Consider the following 24076-nt stretch of genomic DNA (forward strand, 5'->3'; position numbering starts at 1 on the left):
AGTGACCTCAAATGTTTAGATTGGACACTACTACCTAGAAGCAATTAATTCTTATCTGAATAATCCTGAAAGGTATTGATAAGTCACCATTCTTAATGTTCTTCAAATCCAAGTAGTGTGCTTAGAACTTGAAGGAAGATTCATCCATTTCGGTAACACTTAATGAATTCCTATAAATTTAAATGACCACAATACAATTGACATTTCCAAGTCCTACTGAATTCATTGGAATTTGTTTCCAAGCAACCACGCACAGCATTTTGCAGTAAGAGTAAACAACATTTGTTGAAATCTATATTCTGTTTAGAATGTCACTCTCCTCTAATCACCCTCACCATGTGATATTTGAGATGCAGGTTGTAATCAGCCTGAGTTGAACCTCGTCTCTCAAAACAGACATCAAGCTTGGCTGATTTCAATACAATGGTCAAATAGTGTGTGTGTGTGTGTGTGTGTGTGTGTGTGTGCGCGCATATGTCTGTCTGTTGGAGGCTTCATAGGAAGCACTGTGTTTATCAGTAAATTCTGATTTGCACTCACTCTCATTCTTTGCATATTTTTGGTTAGGATAGATATATTATTTTCTGATTTAATTATTCAATGGCATTAAAGACTATATTACAACTATCAAGCTCTGCTGTAACTATGCTATTTTAACAATATTATGTATCACACCTCAGTTACATGATGAATTTATGGGATGTGAAACATTTGATTTTAGTTTGCACGTGTTTCTTATTGTCTAGAATCCTAAGTGTCTAATAAAATAAATCACCAAAAAAAATGATCAGGCCTTACTATTCCATTGAAAGTATCTTGTCCTACATGGCTAGCCAAGTGTAGGACAATTCCTAATTGTTTCTCTGCGCCGGTACAGATAGCAACACTTTGTCGGGTCAGCCAGCTCCCTCACCTCAGAACAGGTTGACAGGGATTCAGTGACATTGGTTTATTGGTGTTGTGACACAAACCACACTTGTGAGGTTAGAAGTTATAAATTAGTTAACTTGAGAGCTAACAACACATTGCTTGGATCAAGGGAACAATATCGAATCAAGTGCATAATTGTAGTCAGAGACATAGTCTTAGAAGGTTCAAAGCACTTAGAAATCCAGATTCACAACAAAAGCGTCAGAAGATGTCATTGTCCATGATGCCAGAGGACTCATCGCTGGAGCTCCAGGCAATATAGAGACATCCGCAAATGTAGGATATCTATGCATGGGAGCCCCAAGCTGACTCAGGTTCAAGGATACAGGAATAAGTCACAACAAGGCAGAATCCTGGCTGAGTAGATAAGTTCCATACTTTTATATTGCCGGGGTCCCAGTACGTTCAACGTCCAGGGATTCAGGAATTAACTAAGCAAGAAGGAGTCCTGAGAAACAGACAGGTTTTTTCTCTTAGGGCCTCTATTGAAAAGGGCCCCTGGCATATCTTGGTTCAGGAGTCAGGCTAATAAGTACAACTATGTCCATGATCAGTCCAATGAAAGTTTGCAACTTGGGAAACTTTAAAATACAAGGCAAGGTCAAGAATCACGATAACCCAGGCAAGAAAACATTCCAGGCAATTTAAGACATGCTTCAAGAAACAGGTTTAAAGCAATGTCACAACTCATTGCCACAACTTAGCTGATTAATATAGTGACAGGAGGGTTTAAAATAAGAATGTAACCTTTCAAAACACTACCTTGAAATAGCTCAAAGTGCGTTTCCGATGTTCACACCATTCAGAGAAATAGGAGAGGCTTTTGAAGAACAGCAAGAGGTTCCCACTCTCTTCAACCCTAGAACATAATGTAACACATAATAAATATAATATAATACATAATAAACTGGTATTTTTGCAGTATTTCTATTACAAATAACTTGACTAAAGTTGCTCAGATCCACTGCTCAGTCTAGAAGCCTTTCCACATAGAATCATAGAATAGCAGAGTTGGAAGGGGCCTACAAGGCCATCGAGTCCAACCCCCTGCTCAATGCAGGAATCCACCCTAAAGCATCCCTGACAGATGGTTGTCCAGCTGCCTCTTGAATGCCTCTAGTGTGGGAGAGCCCACAACCTCCCTAGGGAACTGATTCCACCGGTAACTGATTCCATAATTGCACTGTAGTCGTTTCTCAGCAGCAACACCTTGTGAATATTCTGTTTAGGGGGCATTTTTTGTTATTGTTTTAATATATTATGAGAAGCTTCAGACATACATTACAAACAAACTCTGGTTTATTTGTATGTCTGAACCTGACCAGCTTGCTAACCATTGTTTCGTGCCTGCAGACCGGTATTGGAAATTCTATTATTATTATTTATTTATTTATATCCCTCCTTTTTCCCAGTACTGGGACTCAAGGCGGTATACAAGATTAAAACATGTACAATTAAAACATATAAATATAAATTACAGAAGTTAAAATATAATTAAACCTACAGTAAAATTAAAAACATGTTAAATTTTTTAAAAACAGCAACAGATTAAAAGGGGGGATCCAATATATTAACACAGGTCCAGAGCAGTTTCAAAAGCCTGCCAAAACAAAAAAGTTTTTGCCTGCCTCTGAAACTGTAGCACAGAGGGAGCCGGCCTAGTCTCCCTGGGAAGGGAGTTCCAGAGTCTTGGAGCACCCACCGAGAAGGCCCTCTCTCATGTACCCATCAGGTATGCCTGGGATGTTGATGGGACTGAGAGAAAGGCCTCCCAAGAAGATCTCAGAGCATAGGTAGGCTCATATGAGAGAATACGGTCTTTCAGATAACCTGGACCCAAGCTGTAGAGGGCTTTATATGTGATAACCAGCACTTTGAATTGTGCCTGGAAACTGACCAGAAGCCAGTGAAGCTGTTTTAACAGGGGAGTTGTATGCTCCCTGTAACCAGCCCTGGTCAACAATCTGGCTGCAGCTCTTTTAAACAGCTGAAGTTTCCCAGCAGTCTTCAAAGGCAACCCCACGTAGAGTATACAGTAATCCAAACGGGATGTAACTAAGGCATATGTCACCATAGCCAAGTCCAACATCTCAAGGAACGGGCACAGCTGGCTCACTAGTTTTAACTGTGAAAATGCACTCCTGGCCACCGCCAAAACCTGGGCATCCAGGCTTAGGGCTGAATCCAGGAGTACACCCAAGTGGAGAACTTGTGTCTTCAGGGGAGTGTAACCTCATCCAGCACAAGCTGAATCCCTATTCCCTGATCTGTCTTTTGACTGACCAAGAGCACCCCTGTCTTGTCAGGATTAAGCTTCAACTTGTTTTCCCTGATCCAGTCCATTACTGCCGACAGACACCGGTTTAACACTGAGACAGCTTCCTTGGAATTGGGTGGAAAGGAATAGTAGAGTTGGGTGTCATCAGCGTACTGGTGGCACTGCACCCCAAAACTATGGACAACCTCTCCCAACGGTTTCATGTATATATTAAATAGCATGGGGGACAAAACAGAGCCCTGAGGGACTCCACAGGCCAACGGCCACAGGAGTCCTCCAGCACCACCTTTTGGGTCTGCCCCTCCAGAAAGGAATGGAGCCACTGTAAAACAGTGCCTCCAAGTCCCATCCCAGCAAGGTGGCCAAAAAGGATACCATGGTCAAAGGTATCGAACGCCACTGAGAGGTCCAGCACAACAAACAGGGACACACTCCCCCTGTCCAGTTCCTGGCATAGGTCATCCACCAAGGCAACCAAAGCTGTTTCTATCCCATAACCAGGTCTAAAGCCAGATAGAAATGGATCTAGATAATCCATCCCATCCAGGAATCTCTGGATTTGAGAGGCCAGCACACGCTCTAATATCTTGCCCCAAAGTGGAATATTGGAAACTGGCCAGTAATTATCCAACATGGTGGGATTCAAGAAGGGCTTTTTCAATGTAGGTCTTACCACTTTCTCCTTCAAGCAGTTTGGCACCCTGCCTTGGCGAAGGGAGGCATTGACCACTCCACTTACCAACTCATCCAGTCCTCCTCTGGCTGCTTTTATAAACCAGGTAGGGCAAGGATCTAGCATACATGTGGTGGCTCTCACCTCTACAAGGATCCTGTCCACATCATAAGGCTGTACAAATTGAAAAGTATCCAATAATACCAGACAACCAGGCACCAAAGTTACCTCCACTGGGTCTGTATCAACTATAGCATCCAACACAGTGTGACTTTGGTTTGTATGTTATTATTATTAATTTGATTTGTATTTTGACTTTCTACCAAAAATGGCATTGTGATGTCTTGCCTTCACCTGTGTCATCTTGGCTTCACCTGAGACTCCCACAAGCTACCTGACAGGACTATCCACGCCACTAGCACTCAGGACCACTCAATCCCCCCTGTGCTGATGACATGTGTGAGGGTTTTGGCCGACGGCTGCTGCTCCTGTTGCACCTTTATTCTTTAGGTCCCACAAATCCACAGCCCAGCAACCTAGCCCTCAGTTTCCCATTCCTCTGCCACCATTAATTGTTTTCTCCTCAGTCACTCCTCCACAGACTACACCAGTTGTTTAAAAGTAATTAGAATTTATTACCATAAGTGTGTGTACATAAGCTTATTGGTTTCCTCAGTTCAAATGTGTATGGTTACAAGGTTCCTAAGCGTAATGGTTTCTGTCAGTTCTTTCTTACAAGGTTCCACTATAGAATACTAAAATCATCCACTTCTCTCATATAACACTGTTCTCCTCACAGAATTATATGCACATTCCTTAATCACGCCTTCATCCTCTCTACCCCACTTCTACTCTTTACTTCACAGAATCCTAACCCCCGCCCCGACACACACACTCAAAACTATATATAGAGCTACATTTCTCCAGCTCCTCCACTTCTTACACAGCCAATCCACGCACTCCCCTCACCATCCAATCAGCACTCAGGCATTCAACCCCCCCTGCCCTTCTACTTTCATACTCAAACTGTGTATAGAAATTGTAAATACATAGAGGCCTACTTACTTCCTGGAACTTTATACATAATATAAACCATTAACTTTGCATATGTTTACATTTCCGGCATATAAGGCAGCAAAACATCACAGACATTCAGGGCTATTTTAAATCTTGGCTTACTCTTGATTTAGTCCTAGTTTGTTGCATGTTCCACCCTGCTGCCCATCCAGCAACAGAGACAAAAGGGAAGAGCAGCTTGAAAATAAGACCACTCAGACAGATTAGAGACTCTCACTGGCACTTCCACAGACCTTACCTCAATCTGCCTGGCATTAGGGCTCCTTTCTCCACCAACTGACAAGCTATCTGCAGGAGCCATGCCCTGTGTGGGCTGGTGGTGAAGGGAATGTGAAGACACACAGGCATTTTTTTACACTTTTCTAAAGAGGGATCTTTGCTCTTAACAACCTATACCAACTATTCAATAGATGTAACTGCACAGTTTGACCTAAAAGCCTTCCCCAGCTGCCACCCTTTCCACAAAATTCTGTTTTTGGAACAATCCACACACACCCTTTTATATTATAGGATCCACCTTACTGCCATCACCTATACTTCTGGCTTGCTCACCACTACTGGAAAAAACGGGGTCTTTACTGAAAAAGGCCACAGTCAGGAAGATGTTTGGCTAGGAGGGTTGGGAGGGAATGGTTAACAAACAGGGCTATATTTCTGGGAAGTATCTAGGAATGGGAAAATGGAGGGTACCCAAGGGATGCTTCTTGCTCAGGAGTGTGTCAAGAGAGGCCAAAGGTCTCCAAGGAAGAGTGTTCATGTCCCCTGCCCTGCTTCTGTAGCCAGACCGAAGAGAACAGATGATGCAGCAATGCCTTGACAATCTTCTATACCAAGAGATTTGGTATAGCAACTAGATATTGATGGGGTGGGGGCGAGGAGAAAAGACAACAAATAAACATTAGTCAAACTATCATTTGTTGGAATCTCTGCTGTGAACTAGGTCCTAGGTTGCTCAGCTAATCATGGTTAAAGTGAACTACTGCTTAGTGTTACATTTGAAACAGGCCTTCACATCTTCCCTCTCTTGTGCTGCGGAGTGTGCCTAGCCAAGTTCTTTTCTGAAGGAGGAAAAAAAAAGCCATTTCAGAAAAATAAGCTTCACACACAGGCTGATCACTTGAATTTAAAAAAAAAATGAAAAAAATGAAATGTTATTACACTTTAAAAAATTCAGTCATCAAAACATTATCAATTATCCCATCTATGAGGGAAGGAGAGGAAACAACCAATGGGAGAAATTAAAAGAGAAAGATACCTTAACTAACTCAAAGACAGCCCAATTGACAACTGCCTTGAATAATAAACTTTATAAGATGCTTCTGTGGAAGTGGCACCATTCCCACCAAGGAGGGGGAATGGGTTCTAGAGGGTTGCCAATTACAAACAGCCCCAAGTCACCATATTAAGCTATCAAAAAAGCAAAGTCAGATGCCTATGAGGGATAAAAGCCAAAATAGGCTAAACACATGTCTGTTCAACATCTCAGAGAGAAAATAAAAGCAAAAAGAGCATCACACTAGGGTCTTACACGATTGCTCTTTAATATTATACCCCACCCCCACCACTACAGTCAAGCACCCTGTATTTTGTATAGTCCTAACATCCATCTGACATTGACATGAAAATTGGAAAAGAAAGATATGGAGAAGTCTTGCAAATGCACAAGAGGTGTTAGAGTTAATCCTCTCTTAGGCCATACCATGTAGTTCCTTAACAGAGGTAATGTTTAAATGCTATCTCTCTGCCTTAACTAGAATGAAAAAAGATCTTTTGCCTTTAGCCACTGTGAAATGTTGTTTGAAATGTAGCTAGGGTCAGGAGTTCACCAAGCACATCTGGACCCATTGCATCTCAGGCAGCATTGAGCATTTGAGAATTTTTAGGAGTATCACACACATGCAACTGGAGTACGCTTTGGCAGAAGGCTTAAGGTCAAAACTTTAAACATGTATTTCTCTGTTTTGCCTCTCAGTGCTTACAGGTATTGTTCAAAGCTAACATTTCTTTCAACAGATACACAAGACCTTTAGTGATAAACTCCTCTAGAAAACTTTAATTTCTCTGAATTCAGAACTAGTATCTACCCTTTGCCATTCTCTTCCTCATGTCCATCTAGGCAATAAAAAAGTCAGCATGCACTGCACATTGTGTAAACAGATGGCAAAGCACTGAGAACTGAAGCAAGGTACAGAGTATTAGGTCACGTTTTCCTCTTTAGCCTTTAACAACTTGCTAAAGCTACAAAGGAGGAAAGGCAGAAGATCAGTAAGGTGGGATGTTCATGTAACAATGACTTTCATACATATTTTGCATGTGTATCCAGAAAGAAAATATGGTTTCAGAGGGGTTTTGTCAAAGTAAGTCTAAGGAAGGGGTGGAAAGAAAGTAGATTTCCAGATGTTTGGGATGTCAACACCCAGCATTCATGATCATTGGCCATGCTGACAGGGTCTTCTGGGAGTAATCTTGCTGTTTACCTGAAAAGGGCTCCAAATCATCTGGAGATCTACATTTAGCACAACCCTGGCCTAAGGAAGAAGTGAAGAGGTGTACGAAAGATCATAGAATCATAGAATAGCAGAGTTGGAAGGGGCCTACAAGGCCATCGAGTCCAACCCCTTGCTCAATGCAGGAATCCACCCTAAAGCATCCCTGACAGATGCTTGTCCAGCTGCCTCTTGAAGGCCTCTAGTGTGGGAGAGCTCACAACCTCCCTAGGTAACTGATTCCATTGTCGCACTGCTCTAACAGTCAGGAAGTTTTTCCTGATGTCCAGCCGGAATCTGGCTTCCTTTAACTTGAGCCCGTTATTCCGTGTCCTGCACTCTGGGAGGATCGAGAAGAGATCCTGGCCCTCCTCTGTGTGACAACCTTTTAAGTATTTGAAGAGTGCTATCATGTCTCCCCTCAATCTTCTCTTCTCCAGGCTAAACATGCCCAGTTCTTTCAGTCTCTCTTCATAGGGCTTTGTTTCTAGACCCCTGATCATCCTGGTTGCCCTCTTCTGAACACGCTCCAGCTTGTCTGCATCCTTCTTGAATTGTGGAGCCCAGAACTGGACACAATACTCTAGATGAGGCCTAACCAGGGCCGAATAGAGAGGAACCAGTACCTCACGTGATTTGGAAGCTATACTTCTATTAATGCAGCCCAAAATAGCATTTGCCTTTCTTGCAGCCATATCGCGCTGTTGGCTCATATTCAGCTTGCGATCTACAACAATTCCAAGATCTTTCTCGTTTGTAGTATTGCTGAGCCAAGTGTCCCATCTTGTAACTGTGCATTTGGTTTCTAGTCCCTAAATGTAGAACTTGGCATTTATCCCTATTAAATTTCATTCTGTTGTTTTCAGCCCAGCACTCTAGCCTATCAAGATCACTTTGACGTTTGTTTCTGTCTTCCAGGGTATTAGCTATCCCACCCAATTTGGTGTCATCTGCAAATTTGATCAGCGTTCCCTGAACCTCCTCGTCCAAATCATTAATAAAAATGTTGAAGAGCACTGGGCCCAGGACTGAGCCCTGCGGCACCCCATTCGTTGCCTCTCCCCAGTTTGAGAAGGTTCCATTGATAAGTACTCTTTGAGTCCGATTCTGTAGCCAACTGTGAATCCACCTAATAGTTGTTCCATCTAGCCCACTTTTAGCTAGTTAATCAGAATGTCATGTGGTACTTTGTCAAAAGCTTTGTTGAAGTCAAGATATATGACGTCCACAGCATTCCCACAGTCCACAAGGGAGGTTATCCTATCAAAAAATCAGATCAAATTAGTCTGACAGGATTTGTTCCTGACAAATCCATGTTGGCTTCTAGTAATCACTGCATTGATTTCAAGGTGTTTACAGATTGACTTCTTTATAATCTGCTCCAGAATTTTCCCAGGGATGGATGTCAGACTGACTGGTCTGTAGTTCCCAGGTTCCTCCTTTTTGCCCTTTTTGAAGATAGGGACAACGTTAGCCCTCCTCCAGTCGTCCGGCACCTCACCCGTCTTCCATGATTTTGCAAAGATAATAGACAAAGGTTCTGAGAGTTCTTCCGCTAGCTCCTTCATTACTCTAGGATGCAGTTCATCGGGCCCTGGAGATTTAAACTCATTCAAGGAAATTAGGTGTTCTTTGACCATTTGTTTATCAATCTCAAACTGCAATCCTGCCCCCTCAACTTCTGCTTCACTTTTTCCAGGGGGGTCATAGACCCGCTTTTGGGAGAAGACCGAGGCAAAGTAGGAATTGAGCACTTCAGCCTTTTCTTTGTCGTCTGTTATCAATTTGCCATCCTCATTAAGCAGTTGAACCACCATTTCTTTCCTCTGTCTTTTACTACTCACGTATCTGAAGAAAGCCTTTTTATTGCTTTTAGCATCCCTTGCTAATCTCAGCTCATTCACAGCTTTAGCATTCCTGACGCCATTTCGGCACTTCTGTGCTACCTGTCTGTACTCTTCTTTTGTAGCCTGGCCTTCCTTCCACTTCCTATATGTATCCCTTTTTGTTTTCAGGTCATCGCTAAGCTTTTTGTGGAGCCACATTGGTTTCCTCTGTTGTCTTCTATCTTTTCTCCTCGTTGGAATTGTTTGTAACTGTGCCTTTAAAATTTCATTTTTTAAATACTCCCACCCATCCTGCACTCCTTTTCTCTATGAAGAGAAGATTGAAGCAGATAGACCCAAGTAGGGATCCAGGTTCACAATACTGCAGTTCCAAGCTAAACACTCTGGCTCAGTTCAGACAACACATTTCTTAATGTTGGTTTTAGACTCTATGGTGAAGTTTTTACACCACTGTTGAGAAATGTGTTGTCTGGTGGAAAAACCACACAATGGTAGAGGTTTGGTTTTTTAAAACACTCCATGCAGAATATCTACGCTGTGCAGAGGAGAGTTCCTGCACAACTGTTGTGTTGTGTGGCTAGCTCTGTAGAGTTTTCTGTTGTGTTGAGTTGACATTTACAGCTAGTTACAGTGTTCCCTGGCAAGAGCGGCAAAAGGAGTGAGTGCCACTCTAGGAGAGCTGTCAGGATTGGTTTTTTGCAGCAATGGCTGATGGGATACCATTGGGAGGACTGGGGGAGGAGAGAAAGTGGAGGAACTGTCAATCAAACATCACAATGGATTTTACACAACTCCATGGTAGCCCACAGTTACACAATGGTGGAGTTAGAACATGTTGTGTGGGGAGTACCCCCTAAAAACTCCACCGTTGAGTGGAGTTTTCACACTGTGTTGACTAACGTGCTGTCTGAACTGAGCCTCTGTGTCCAAGGGAAGAAGTTTTGCAAACTTCAACTACAAGAAGACAATACTCATCACTGATCTATTTGGCTTTTTCTTCAGGGAGGAGGAGAAATAAACTAGTTTAGTAGGAGGAGGAGGAGGAGGAGGAGGAGGAGTAGAAAATCCTTACTAACAAAATTGCCTCATTTCTTAGGCTGGTCATCAATGTAAGACATCACAGGTTTTCACATATGTAAAAACAAAACAAAAACACCTCTGTGAACCATGGGTAGTAACTTCTTTTTCCCTTTTTTGCAAAGTTGAACAAGCTAATATTTTAGAATTGCTTACTACCTTAGATCTCTTTCTCCTCTGCAAAAACCCAACAACAACAGTTTGACAGTACCAAAGCACTATTGCATTTTTGTACCCACAGAAAAACAAGGAGTGACTCTTCCAGCTATGGCAAGAATTGTTTCATATTTAACCTTGTCCCCACCCCCATCCCAATGTAAGAGTCTTGCACTGCTCAATTGAATCCAGATGTGGTATAAAACACACTTTTGGCACACTGCTGATAGGCTCAAATTTCAGCGGACTAGTTGACAAAAGCCAAGTTAAAACACTTCACAAGTGTATTAAAAAAAAGCAACTTTGGGAATAATTATGCAAGGAGTTAGCCCCCACTGTGTGAGTGTGTTATAACAGGCAAATCTAACATGAATTCCAAGCACCCTCTTATAAGTTGCTCTTTTATACCTTTCCCACGTAACTGGGAATCCTATGCATATTTACTCAGAAGTAAGCACCACTGTATTCAATGGGATTTACTCCCAGGTAAATGTGTATGGGATTGCAACCTATTTCTGTTAGGTAAGAGCTAGTATTTACTAAGCCAGAGTAAACTCAATATTTCAATCTAGTGTGCTAAATTTCAATGGACACCATGTACATATTACCTAAAATTGACATAGTAAGATCATTGTGTGAACCAGATAACAACTGGTTGTTACCTGTTGGCAATTTCCTCTTTCACATTGGCTGTGTTTTGATGATCGTATTCTGGCTTAGGAAGCTAAGATATGAACATGCCTTTTGTCCATGCATGTAGCCCCTCTGCTCCTCCCGTCACAGCATGAGCAAACAAAACAGGAACTCTTCAACTGAGTACTCTGCATGCTCACATACGGCATGTCCATGTCTTGCCTTATTAAGCTGAGAGATCATCATCTGAACTGGCTCATTGATTGAGTTTGAGATTTTGCTGCACACTTCTACTAGCGAGGAGAAAGGATTAACCTGCACAACAACTTGCAGACAAAAAGGCCAGTTTGGTTATAGGAAATATTACATGCTGTAACAGAAAGGAAGAGGGGGGAATTCTGACAGTACCCCCATTTTGCTGACAGACTTGTCAGAAACATGTTACAAAAAAATAAAAACAGCAACAGCCATAGTTAGGCTGTGGGTGTGTATATTACGGAGAAGAGCTTGCTTTTAATTTCCATTAGGTTTGGGTTGAAAGTGAGGGAAATGCCTTTCCAAGAGAACAATTTTAAAAATCACCAATTCTAACCCCTTCTCTAGTTACATGAATATCTTATATTTTATATATAATTGATGACATACAGGAAATAACAGACAGTTGGGGAATTAATAAAATTCCCTGAATTGCCATTTCTTTACACAGCTACACACAGACATCTCTCTCATGCACTCGAGTTATTTCAAGTATTTCCTCTCCCCAAAACATGGAAGTGCAGGGCTATTCCAAACTTTTGCAGGAGAACCAATTTGGTATCTTTCCAGCCCCTACTTTCCTCAAGGCAGTAATTACCTCTAACTCCACCACGATCTAAATGGGATGGCGTTCTTCTAAATTCAGCTCTCATGTGTCCACGCCACATTCCATCTAGACATGTCTTTGTTGAGTACTCCCAACAAAAATTCTGCTTGGTTTTCTATTAATGACACTATCTACTTGGAGACACTAATTTCTTCAAGGAAGCTCTCTCTGACTCTTCAAATCCAATCCTACCAACAGGAAACAGTCCCTTCAGACCCTAGAAACCCCAACTGTTTTCTTCTATAAAAAACTTTCCATAATATTGTATCCCAGCTAATGGTTTAGAGAGATGACTCCCCTCCCTGCTCTTTCAGTTTCCTTCCCTCATTCTCCCCTTCCCTAGTCACCCTGTCTCCGTCACCCAGGGGCATGTCTACACCTGAGGGTGTAGAGGGAGGGACAAGGGAAGATTGCAGACTTACCTGCTTCCACAATCCTCCCCCAGCATCTTGACAGCCACACAACGTCCCGGAAGTAAAGAGGGACATTGCGGCTACCATTTTTTTTATAACAGGAGAGACAAAGCGGAATTGTGCTCCTCCAAAAAGTAAGTTTAAAACAACAACAACTGAACCCACTCCCCCCACAGGCACGGAGCCTCCCCGTACAGCTCTGGCCCATTTTCAGAGCCCTGCTACTCGCGGGGAGGAAAGAAAGAGGCAGGAGCAACAACCACATCACCCAGGACCGCAGGAAACATCGGGTTTTCTGCAGTTTCCAATACCCCACGGAAAGCCCGTGGCTGTCCCCGCTTGCCACCGAGATTCCCTGTGCATCATATGGACACACAGGGACACACAAGAGACCAGCCTGGATTTAATGGCTGGTGTTGACATGCCCCTATTTTCCCTTTGTCCTTCTTCCGCCTGATCTTTCCAGACCTGCTACTGCTAATAGCAATATGCAGATCTCAAGTTAAAATTCAAATAAATGCAGAAAAGAATTAATTTTGGAAGTCTGTTATACCATCGGTTCTATATACTATATGGCCTAATCAACTTGCTTTCAGCACAATATCAGCAAATGTTTATTAACAGGCTCATACTTAATATTGCTCTGCACTTACAATAGATGGCTCTTTGTTTTAAAGAAAACAGCTACTATTGAATCACTGAACTCAACCCCCATGCCATCTAAGATGGGTTTAAAAAGAAAACAAAAAATACCCCACCAAACTATGACCCAAGTTTCTTATTATTATTTGGAATATTGGGGAAAAAATGCTGCCCCATAAAAAGACTTGGGGGTGGAAGAGACTATTTCAAACTTGTATTATTGCACTGCCAGAAATTTTTATAGTCCATGATATTTATTGCCAAATAGTGAATCACTAAGCTACTGGTAGTAAATGTAAGAGACCATGTAGAGTAAAAGGATATAAATTATAGATGAAGGCAGGACCAACAGGCTACAGTCAAAGACAAAGGCAAAATTGGTGGTTTCGTTAGTTAAGAGATGTGGGAAACACTTATTTATACCTACATTCCAGAATAGCATGAATAGGTTATATCAGACAGATGGCTCCTAACCAATGCAAATATATTGTGCAGCTATTCCATCTTTCCCTCCTTAACACATTTTCTGCAGTAAGAAAAGTGGCAGAAGAAGTGGTGGAAAACATGGGAAGTTTACAAAAGTCTCACCTCAAATTATGGATGGAAATACACTAATCTCTTCCACCACTACCAACGAAATTAGTATTACCTCAAAGTGTATAATGTTGTCTTTTCGTTAACCAGGACACAAGTTTAGTTGCCATGACCACCTGCGCATCACACACAATTTCCTTTCCTATGCCTCCAACTTCACACTGAGCTTCAGACCTCAAAAAGCAGTATGAAATCAAAGATGAGACTCCCCTCCCCTCCCCAGCCTGGAACTTGCAGGCGAAGTCAGATACAGTTATGGGGGAACTACACTTTGGGGGAACTCAGGGCTCATCTACACCAAGCAGGATATTCCATTGTGAAAGCAGTATGAAAGCGGTATATAAAAGGCAGGAGCCACACTACTGCTTTAGAATGGTACTGAAGTGCACTGACAACTGTTGCGGCCCATGACACATCTACACCAAGCAGGATATTCCACGATGAAAGTGATATGAAAGCAGTATATGGTGTGTGTCATGGGCCCCAACAGTTGTCAGTGCACTTCAGTGCCGCTATAAAGCAGTAGTGTGGCTCCTGCCTTTTATATACCGCTTTCATACCACTTTTAAAGTGGAATATCCTGCTTGGTGTAGATGAGCCCTCAGAATGCCTATGAAGCACACCATAAAGCCAGGAGGTAGTTTGAGTGCTTTCAAAGTGCAGCACAGAGCCAGAGATGAGACTCTACCATTACCAGAGGGCTTGAGGGATGAGAAAAGTTGACGATAACCACAAAGAATAGCTGTCTACCAAGGCCTGCCAAGATTTATGGACGTCTTCATTAATTAAACCTGCCTAATAAAATGATATCAAATAATTCTGTTAATATAACATTTTTGCATGAGAAAGCAATTGATATGATGCTATATTTTTTATAAAATTAACTACTGAAAATATTTCTGAATACATGTGTTTCTAGCCATTCCGGAAGCTCTTAAAAGCAAGCTAGCAATTCACATTTTAATCACTGAGCCACAGGGTAGGGCTGTGGCTCAGTGGTAGTGCATCTGCTTTGCTTGCGGAAGATTCCAAGTTCAATCCATGGCACTTATAGGTAGGGCTGGAAAAACTCCGGCCTGAAACCTTTGAAAGCCGCTGCCAGTCAGTACTGATATCTGACTCAGCAGCCGCATTTGGACAACACAATTGTCAGCCATGTGTAAATAGTCAACTCCACAGATGACCATTACCATGTCGTGTTGGGAGTACCCCCTAAATATTCATCCGTGGAGTTGATTATTAACACAAGGTTTACTATTGCCCACTCCCACCCACTCTCTGCCCTTCCCACCGAATAGCAGTGCTGGTTCCCATGAGAATCCCACTTCATGCTGCCACCCTTATGCCCTGTCCTTGGGTGGAGCTCCGAAAACAGGGAAGGTGGGACGCAAGCATCTCTCCTGCAGCTCTCAAGATGCTTGCACCTCACCCACCCCGTTCTCCCCAAAGTGGTGGCGAATGAGGACGTGGGACATAAGGATCTCTCCTGCAGCTTGAAAGCCACAAGAGAGATCTTTGCATCACCAGCCCCTGTCCTCTACCATACCTAGGTGGGGCACTGAGAATGGGGAGTGCGGGTTGCAAGCATCTTGACAGCCGTAGGGGAGATTCTTGCACCCCACCCAGGGACAGGACATGCATGTCCCTGGAGTGGGTGGGGTGCCGCCAATTGCAGCACTCCACCCAGGAGCCACAGGCCTATAGAGCCCCACTGGGCAAGAGTGGCAGGGGTTCTTGCTGCTCTTGCCTCGCAACTCTGTAGGCATATAGTCAACAGAGCCCGCCACACGAGACAATAATCAATGGTTATGCAGATAATCAACTCTGCACACCATTATTTTGAGGAATTATTATTATTATTATTATTATTATTATTATTTATTTATATAGCACCATCAATGTACATGGTGCTGTACAGAGTAAAACAGTAAATAGCAAGACCCTGCCGCATAGGCTTACATTCTAATAAAATCATAATAAAACAATAAGGAGGGGAAGAGAATGCACCAAACAGGCACAGGGTAGGGTAAACAGGCACTGGGTAGGGTAAAACTAACAGTATAAAGTCAGAACAAAATCAAGTTTTAAAAGCTTTAGGAAAAAGAAAAGTTTTTAGCTGAGCTTTAAAATAACCAACCAATGGTGTAGAGAATTTTGCCAGACAACACAATAGTCAATGGATGCGGCAGGGTCTTGCTATTTACTGTGTTATCTGTACAGCACCATGTACACTGATGGTGCTATATAAATAAATAAATAAATAATAATAATAATAATAATAATAATAATAATAATAATAATATTTAATCAATCATTGACTATTGTGTCGTCTGAACCCAGTCAGTATGAGACAGCTTCCTATATTCCTGTTTGCAGTGAGAAAGGCCATTTGGCCAGTAAATTATGGCTGTAATTCTATAGGCACTAACCTGGAAGTAAATACCATTGAACTAAATGGGACATACTTCTGAGTAGTCATGCCTAGAACTGCATGGTAAGTGAGTAACTTAAAGATATTCCTAAATATTAGTAAGTGTCTTACCTGGATACAAAGTTGCTTAAATCAGAATATTCCGCAGATTCTATTATAATATTAAGATCAGTAACAACAGCTGTAACATTTTTGTTACTCTGAAAAAAAATAAACATAGGATTATTACACAAAATTACTGTAGAAAATATTCAACTTAATATACAAGTTAATTGGAGAAAAATAGCTTCAATTTACATAATAAAGCAGATAAAAGAAGTTGAACATTAAGAGAGACTGAAAATTAGGGCAGAGATCTAGACACCCCAACATAATTGTTCCGTTGCCAAATTATACTCAATGACAAAAAGTTACTGGCAAAGTGTTTTCAGTCCTGTGGCTTCACTTGACCTGAAACCTTTACCAGGCAAACATCTAATAGTAGGAATAGGGGAGACAGAATGGTGAGTCCAGTTCCTGTAGTAAGCACAAAGGATTCATGACACTTTGGCAACATACATTGTGTGTGGCCCCTAGTAACTCCAATTATTAACACCTTCAGCATTCAAACAGCACTGAATACCATACTCAGCAGAACAACTTAGTAGTATAGAAAGGTCTAAATCTATTATTTCACATGGCCCAATGAGGAGGGGAAGTACAAAAGGGCAAAGAGTTGGGAAGCAGGTCCATTCCACCAGCCCTGCTGAAAGATCACTTGCTTTCCCCTTCTTTCCTCCCCATCCCAATTTCCTTTTGTGACGTGTCTTTTTAAATCGCAAGCCTACAGGCAAGAGACTGGCTGGTTTTTATTGATCAAATGTAAGCCACTCCTGAAGGATTTTTCAGAGAAATAGGGTAAAAATGCTGTAAACAAACGAATAAATATAAAGTCAAAAGCTGCCAGCTATCAAAACATCAAGACAGAGTGGAAGCTACCTGTCCCTAAAATGTAGCACTGTGCTGTAAACATGCAATGGCTCCATACATCTTAACACCCTCCCAACAGCTCTGCTAAGCACTGGCGTTTTGCATGACATATGGAGCTCTGTGTGAGTAACAACTACTTTGAACTCACTTCAACATAACTCCATGAACATCTGCTGACTTACTCCTTTATGCTCCTACTAATGCAAACTTTGTACTTGGTCAGTGTTAAATTATTCCTGGAAGATCCAACAATAGTTATTGCTGTTTTCCCTGGGATGCTTCAAAGAGACTGTGAATAGCTCAGGAAGAGAATACAGTTAGGTCTGTCCTCCTGGACCATGAAATAGCCACTGCTTTCTTTCCTTATCTGGAGACACAGCAATAGTTTACCCTTCACCAAAGTGGTAATATGGAAATAATGCATAAGTAAAATGTGTTGCCAAAGGAAATTACTGCTGTTTGTGTGCTCGGAATAGCAAGACTTTTATCAGACAGATAAAGTTTGCCTAAAATATTTTAGGCAAACTTAATCTATATAAATTGAGATTATATCCAGGTGCCATCTTGTGGTTGAAATAGAAAATGACAACACCTCAGTTATTGAGGAAGGGCAATTCTGTTGCAATAAGTATGCACTCTGAAAAAATGGCTGCAGGCCTTCCCTACATGCTCTCCTTATCTGTGATAAGCAGTATTGGTAAATCTATACAGGTAAACAACTCCTAACATATAGCAAGAGTTTTCTATCCTGTGCCCTGAACTGCTCAGCACCAAGGCATACACAAAAAAGAGCACAAGACTAATTTGCAATTTCATTATTAAATTGAAAGATTCATGGGCCACTATGTTTTCATAACTTTCTAGAACATGAGAACACACTAAAACACACACTGATTTTCCAGTACTGTCAAGGGTTAGCCATTTTCTCTCCCTTCACTTTCACCCACTCTAATTTACCAAAGCAAAATCTATTGCTAGTTCCTTCCTTTCTTGACTGTGATCCTGACAAAGCACAGACAGCCAATCTGAGATAATTCTACAAATGACTATGTAAACGGAAAAGTCTTGAAAAGAAAGCCCAAATATGTAGCCACCAGATTAACATCGTCCCCAACCATGCTACATTTGGTAACGTGCCACTGTAATGGGGAAAAACACACACACGTGTATCGTGGGCATAATATGAACTACGCTCTTTAATTTTCATACAAAAGTTGTTTGATGTTTGCTTGAGTAAAGGGGACATCTAAAGCAATGCCAACAGACAGTATTTTCATACAAACGCAAGGTACTAGTAATAGCCTATTAAGACAGTCACCTCTGAAGGATCTACAATTGAAAATGTAATACATTTTCAATAGTAAGAACTTTTAAAATGTTACTGAAGTTCAGATGTGATCATGATAGGGCCCTTATTTTTTCACATATTGAAGTTTGTAGGTACTATCATTCATTTATTGTGTTCAAAAAGAACACGAGGCTAGAGTTAAGAGATATTACTAACTGCCTTAAGTGTGCAATGCTGTACAAGCTTTGACAGAAAAATGTCCTACAACTCCTAGCATAGTCCAGACAGTGCTCAAGATCTTGCCATGGGATCCTGTACTCCTTTCTCCGTGCCCACTCCTCTCACTGGAGTGGACTTCCCCATTATTAGCCACAGTTAAGGGGTATACCACATGGACTGCAACTAAGGCTAGCCCGTCTTCTTGTTTAACTAGGATTGAGCTCATGATGTTATGTTATGAGCATGTGAACAAATACTGCCATCTACTGGCAATTTAAATTTCTTTAAATTATTTTAGTTCATTCCTTCCCCAATTTAGGCTGTAATCTTATACACATTTCCCTGAGGATAAGCCCCAAACTTGATGGGGCTTACATATGAGTATTCACGAGCAGAACTGCACTAAATTATTAACAGAAAGTTACTAACAGAAATAATTCTGTTATTAACAGAAATAAGCAAAAATAATCTTTCATGTGTTTCCAAATGAAATAAATAGAAGGAATTATTCAGAATCTAACTAGGCTTTGGCAATGTTCTATTCACTGTATTCTGTCAGACTGGATTTTTGCAGGGCCACTCCATCGGTTCTGCTGAAAGCCAAGTTCCATTTATTATTATTCTCCCTCAATTGTTTCCATTCAAGCTAGTTTTTATAACACCTTATAACTTTAAGAACTGGTGTCCAAGTTTGCTTGTTTTCCTTTTTATCCCATTTTCATTGTGACTTTTAAATTGTCAGCCTTCAGGCAGAGTCTGACTATTCAAAAATTGATTTTATGCATGAGGAGTAGGGTAAAATGCTTTAAATAAAGAAGTATTTGTTTATATTTAATCATACACACAAACAGTAATTATCAGCAAGGAAAAATAGCACTGCAGCCATTTCCTTCAGCATGAAAACTATTAGCTTTTTGAAAAAGGGCATGTTACCATAACCATCAAAATTACCCTCATAACAAATATGGATTATTTTTAAAGTCAAATAAGTTATTAATATAAACTAGCTTATTTCAAACCACATGAAAATCTTCTCTAATTACCTGATTTTCTTCCACCAGTTGAAATTCCAACTGAAAGGGCACAGACTGACAGTTTCCCGATACTCTATACTTTTGTATAGTTTTAGTTTCACCTACGGTGAAGCGAAATAAAAAATAATATCTTAGAGCCATTGGTTGATTTGTGTTTGAATCATAAAGAAAATCCATAAATAAGAGTGGTTAATAAAACTATCAGTGGCTCAGTTCAGACAACACGTTAGTCAATGCAGTGTGAAAACTCCACTCAATGGTTGAGTTTTTAGTAGGGCTGTGCATAGACCCCCAGAACCGCTTCGTGGCCCAATCCGCAACTTTCGGATCAGGCTGATCTGACCCTCCCCCGCTCCGCGGATCAAGATCTGGAGGGGTGGATTGAGATTTTGCCCCCCCCTTCCCTACTTACTTGCCTCCACAGCGGGTGGCAGAGGCAGGTAAGTGGGGAAGGGGGGGCAAATGGCGGGCCAAATAAGCCCCCCTCCCCCCTGACCTGGCTCCGCCGTTGCCACACAGACTGCGGCGGCAGAGCCAGGTAAGCCCCCCTCCCCCCCACTTACCTGCCTCTGTTGCGGTCCGGCGCCAGCTTCAACTGAGGTCCAGGCCTCAAACTGGAGGAGCAGGCCGCTCTTCCAGCTTGAGGCCTGGCCCTCAGTTGAAGCCAGTGCCGGACCGCAACGAAGGCAGGTAAGTCCCTGTCCCCCCTTACCTGGCTCCGCTGCCATCGCAGCACGGACTGCGGCAGTGGAGGCAGGTAAGCCCCTCTCCCCCCCACTTATCTGCCTCCATCTTGGTCCGGCGCAGGCTTCAACTGAGCTCAGGCTTCAACTGAGGGCCAGGCCTCAAGCCTGCGCCGGACCGCGCCAGAGGTAGGTAAGCCCCCCTCCCCCCTTACCTGGCTCCGCCACCATCACCGCACAGACTGCGCTGCTGCCGCCAGGTGAGCCCCCCCTTACCTGCATTCGGAGCTCCGGATTGCGGGGAACCGCTTCGCCTTGATCTGCAGCTCCCCCGACCCGATTTGGATCCGCCTCCAGATTCGCTCCGGATTCGCGATCCTAATCAGAGCGGAGCACAGCCCTAGTTTTTAGGGGGTGCTCCCCGCACAACACATTCTAACTCCACCATTGTGTGACTGTGGGCTAACATGGAGCTGAGTAAAATCCATTGCGGCATTTGATTGACAGTTCCTCCGCCCTCTCTCCTACCCCAGTCCTCTCAATGGTATCCCATCAACCATTGCTCTCCCAGAGCTCCTTTTGTCACTGGCTACAGAGAACTTTGTAGCCAGTGGGAAAAGTTAACTTAACAGAACAGAAAACTCCACAGAGCCCGCAACACAACAGTTGTGCAGGAACTCTTCTCTATACAGAATGGATATTCTGCATGGAGTGTTTTCCAAAAAACCTCCATCATTGCATGGAGTTTTTTCCACCAGACAACACGTCTTTCAACGGTGGTAGAAAAATTCCACTGTGGAGTTATAAAATCACAGTTGACTAACATGTTGTCCGAATTGAGCCAACAGTCAAAATACTTACTTTTCTCCACAGGTTTCCTGGAATAATGTGTGAGCCAAATGCCTGTCAGTTTCATTATGAAGGAGAGGTCAAACTCTAATAAGTCAAGCTGAGTTTTCAAGTCTGGAGAAGATTCATATTGCTTGGATTTGCTTTTAAATGATTTCCTACAACACAAAATCTCCATTAACTGTCATCAAGGTAATGAGAAACTTATTTCCTGCCTTAGCATATTATCATAGGAACTAGAGTTAGATGTAAGTAACTATATTTTTCAACAGTCATCTCTCTAAATAAATTATTACAAAACAATGGCCAGTTCAGGAATAATGACCTTGGTCCAATAAACCATGATCAGAAATGAACCATGTGTCTGTCTGGACATTCTTTCCTCATCCTTTCCACCTCTCCCTGCATGTGATGGTGATATTCTAGCTTGCTGACTCAAATGAGTAACTGGTTTAAAAGCTCTCAACAAATCATGGTATCCTTTTTTCATATCCTGTTTTGCTGAGAAGCCTTAAATTCAATAGTTTTCTGGTTGGCATGTCACAGGAAACTGTGGTTTAACAACCCAGGATATCACTTCTGGAGCTGAATGCACAAATGCAGAAGAGAACATATAGGCACATACAGTTAGTTCTCCATGAAATACACCATGGATGAGTGGGCTAAGATAATTAAGTCTGAAGTAGGCCAGTATGAATGATTTGGTCATTTCAGATAATAATATAACTTGGGCTACAGTGGTGTGCTCAACTCACTTAACATTTTTACAACACAGGAAAACTAAAAAAGAAAGAAAAGAAAGTCACATGCAACAATACACAAGGCCACTCATTCTTTATATTAATGTAATACGTCTTTTCTTCCTCTAACAGATACCATTTGAAAGCACATTTACTACTGAATCAACAAACCATTTTTAACTCCAAAGCACCAGCTTCCTAACAGCAGCATGTACTGGCTGGAATAAGTCCTCTGTTATAGATGATCTTTAACATTTAAATAGCAGAGCATATGTTCGGCCTCACATTATCAGTATATAGGATAGACAGTTCTCTACTTCAGACTGCTCGAACTTAGCTGAGGGGCCCTAAGGATCATCTGTTTACAGAAACTGAGATGCATCAAGCCTCTGCATTAAATCATGTAATTCAACCTGCTGCTTTCAACAAGCCTAACTAAACCAAAAGGGAGCATTCAAGAAAACTCTTGAAGGATAAGGTACAAACAAATTTTTTAAAAATGCATTACATAGTCTCCATTATCTCTCTATCAGAATAAGCCATTGACTCATGTTGACTGCTTTCATATTCTTCAGTTAACATCTTAATTTCTTCTTCTAAAGATTGGATTTTTTCTTCATAAACTTGAAAATCATTGTTATTCATTTCTCAGACAACAGATTTTCTAAAGAAAAAAGCATAAAACAATTAGGCAAATAATTTCTCCACAATAATGATCTTTTAAATTGAAGCTAAAAAGTTACAATTTTCATACTTTAGAATGCAATCCTAGGGGGTAAGTTGTGCTGGAAAGAATGGGGCTTATTTCAGTGCAGATGCGTAGGATGGCGCTATAAGTCTATTGAAAACAAAGCAGTACTTTCCAATTCTGTAGCTTTCCTGTCAGACACCTTGGCAAACACCCCTGAAGACTTTGATAAACTTAACGTAATTTTAATTGTACCTTTCCAAAAATCTTAACAAAGACATTAAACTGGAGTAAATAATTTTGGACTACTCCGTGTAATATGTGCAGCTAGCACATCTTAGTTGTCAGAAGGTTGACATTCAAATAAAAATATTTTATTAGTCAATAATATGGGGTTGGTTTATCCGATTCAAATACGTAACATTCAAAATCCCATTGGGTCATCAGATATGTTATGTTTTGCCACTGCACAACTATTTCAAAGCTATGGATTTATCTATTGTATTTATATCCCACCTTTCCACTAAAGATAGTGTTCAAGGTAATTTGTGGTTCTTCAACAGTAACTCTATAATGCAAGATGGCAAACTACTCTTGCACAAAAAACACCTAGCCACTTTGGTAGCCTTGGGTGAAGAGTGGAATAAAAACGCTTTGTTGCCATGGTTGCTACTTGTCCTGTTCCTTTCCTGCTTTTTTGCTTATCAGCCCCATCACCACAGAATGGGTCATAAATAAAGCAAATGTAGCTCATGCATAATGAATCCCCCCTCTGAAATTTGCATGGGCACAGCCCTGGCCTCTCCCTCGCACGCCCCAATTGGCCACCCCTGTCCCCTTCCCACTGGCAACAACAGCCTAACTGTGTGACTGTGCGAGGGGCAGTCTTTGGCAGGATGGGGCTGCCCATCATCCCTGCCTGTTTGGCACAGAGGAAATTAATTGCTATTAAAGCTCGGCTCTTTCCTTTCATCCTTATTCCTCTAACACAAAAAGGCAAATCATTTCACTCCTCATAATTTGCTCCACCCCTTTTTTTAACACCTTCTGTGGAAGAAATAATAAATTTTTAAAGTGTCTTACACCCTGGATGAAGCATAAACACACTTTCGCCTGGACAGTAGCTATGACTGCAGGAAAGGCAGCCCAGACGCAAAAGAGGGCAGAACTCCTTACATACTTGTGCAGAAGAGGAAATTTCAACAGCTGTAGTTTTCCATGTAAGCAGCACCTGCTTCAATGCCCTCTTCTACGCCAACTGATTTAAAGGTGGAGGAGCCCTGCCCCTTGTGAATCTAGCCACCCTACTACAGAGAACAGGGGAGGCAAGGCAACGGAGAACAGCACATGCTCAGAAATACTATTGCCCTCCCTCCTCCAAAAAAGCAGAGCCCTGAGATTCACAATCAACGAAGACTTGCGGAACTTTAAAGCAGGAGTCCCCAACCTTTTTGGACCTGTGGTTACATTTGGGAATTTGAGAAGCTGCTGTGGGTATCACTACAAA

General features: G+C 41.8%; 1 protein-coding gene across 1 annotated transcript in view; it reads right to left on the reverse strand.

The window, feature by feature from the left end:
* Window positions 1-22540, reverse strand: part of CENPP (centromere protein P) — a 187669-nt gene extending 165129 nt beyond the window's left edge. The window contains exons 1-5 of the mRNA XM_063121196.1: window positions 22390-22540; window positions 21154-21299; window positions 19619-19710; window positions 16211-16299; window positions 1693-1789 (exon numbers count right to left, since the gene is read on the reverse strand). Coding sequence (XP_062977266.1) covers window positions 1693-1789; window positions 16211-16299; window positions 19619-19710; window positions 21154-21299; window positions 22390-22526 — 561 coding nt within the window. The 5' untranslated portion in view covers window positions 22527-22540. The remainder of the gene's footprint in view (window positions 1-1692; window positions 1790-16210; window positions 16300-19618; window positions 19711-21153; window positions 21300-22389) is intronic.
* Between the last annotated feature and the right edge of the window lie 1536 nt (window positions 22541-24076).

The sequence above is a fragment of the Elgaria multicarinata genome, chromosome 3, assembly GCF_023053635.1.
Source record: "Elgaria multicarinata webbii isolate HBS135686 ecotype San Diego chromosome 3, rElgMul1.1.pri, whole genome shotgun sequence".
Lineage (NCBI taxonomy): Eukaryota > Metazoa > Chordata > Lepidosauria > Squamata > Anguidae > Elgaria > Elgaria multicarinata.